Genomic DNA, 1,645 nt, shown 5'->3' on the forward strand with positions numbered 1-1,645 from the left:
AACACGAGACCTTATGGTTTGGCCTTGCTATTAAGTTTTTTATGAAAAGTATGCTACAATTTTCTATAAGAATTCCTGGAGGTCTTAAACTGCATGAGAGGGCATCTATTCCTGAAATCCTTTTCAATCCTTTATTGTCATTGAGAACAGATGTTCCCTGTCCTTTTTTCCTCTTTATTATAGCCTTGACAACTATTCATTTTTCCCCTCAGTCTCCTTCAGATTCATATCTTCATATTTCTTCTGATCTTTTTTCACCAGTCCTATTTTCCAGTCTTTTGAACAATTAATCCTAGTAGATGACCAAGAAACAAAAACTGTACTTCTTGTTGGTCTTTTCAATTAGTCTGGAACTGATATCAAGTAATCTGCATAAATTCCAAAAGTTCTTATCTATATGTATTCCTTCAAATTATTTCATTCTCTCCCATCCACTCCTATTTGATATGGACACCATTGTTGTCACCACCCACTCTAAGCAATTTAAAATTGATATACAAATGAACAAGAGGTTTTGAGCAAGTCAGGCATTTAGAGGGAACAGTTATTTATGGAGGGTTGTGAAATGTGCTCTCAGTGGCCACTGGTAATTATATCAACTTTCTGACTTCTTAAATGCTATTTCCCTAAACTTCAGTAAATAGGCAGTTGACTTTTGTTGAGGTTAAATTTCACCCTGAGCTTTTCACTTCTACCTCCTCCATACCTCTTCCTTCCCTGCCTCCCTAACCTTTAATGAGGTATTGATGGTGGGAAGAAGAGAGAGAACACCTATCTTAGCTACAGTTAGCCTTCACTTCTTAACTACATAGCACAAATAGAAATATCTTAAACTAAGAGCCAAGGGTAGAGGTTAGTCATTTCTGTTGCAACCATGTCTGATTCTGAATTATTACCGTCNACCTTTGATATAGGAATTATCAACAGGTATTTTTTCAGTCTCTTACTTTCTTTGTTTTAGTGTGGAACCATCAGAAAATCTACAGTCCCTGATGGAGAAGAACCAGTCCCTGACAGAGGAGAAGGAAAAATTAAGTCGTGGTCTGAGCGAGGCAGCTGGCCAGACCGCCCAGATGTTGGAGAGAATCATTTTGGTGAGGACCCACGACTAAGCTACTAGCAATCTGGACATTTACTAGCTTTAGTTTCTGAAATATTTAACATGCTTCTCATTATGAGAGACAAGTTATCTGGAAAGAAATGGATTAATATTACCATGTCCCCTATGGAGCCCCTCTAGGGTAAATACATGGGCTTATGATCAAACATACAGAAAAACTAAAAGAATCGGACAGTGAGCACCTATATATCCATCACAAAGAATCCACATGAATCTTATTTTAAAATAGATTTTTTCTAAAATGCCAGAGAGGAAAGAACCAGGTTCTTCTGTCACCTTCAGTCCTGCTTAATCTGTTTCCATAATACCAGGAAACTATCCCCTCAGTAAAATTTTAGTTCTTCTCTATCTCTCTTCCTCTAATGTCATCACATTTCATACTCTGTCCTAACAGCTGCTGTGGTGAGATAGAACAGCTGGGAAATTAACATTAATTCTTTTACATGTGGTTCATTTCTAAATAGTGGATCACTACGTAACTGATTACACCAGTTCTGTAACCTACTGCCTGTCTGATAGTAACCT

General features: G+C 37.3%; 1 protein-coding gene across 1 annotated transcript in view; it reads left to right on the forward strand.

Annotated features, from left to right (window-relative positions):
* Window positions 1-1,645, forward strand: part of KIF4A (kinesin family member 4A) — a 118,877-nt gene that overhangs the window by 58,426 nt on the left and 58,806 nt on the right. Inside the window, 1 exon segment of the mRNA XM_077774969.1 lies at window positions 962-1,094. Within this exon segment, the coding sequence (XP_077631095.1) occupies window positions 962-1,094 (133 nt within the window).

This window comes from Crocuta crocuta, unplaced genomic scaffold (assembly GCF_008692635.1).
Source record: "Crocuta crocuta isolate KB4526 unplaced genomic scaffold, BGI_CrCroc_1.0 scaffold394, whole genome shotgun sequence".
In the NCBI taxonomy this organism is placed as follows: domain Eukaryota; kingdom Metazoa; phylum Chordata; class Mammalia; order Carnivora; family Hyaenidae; genus Crocuta; species Crocuta crocuta.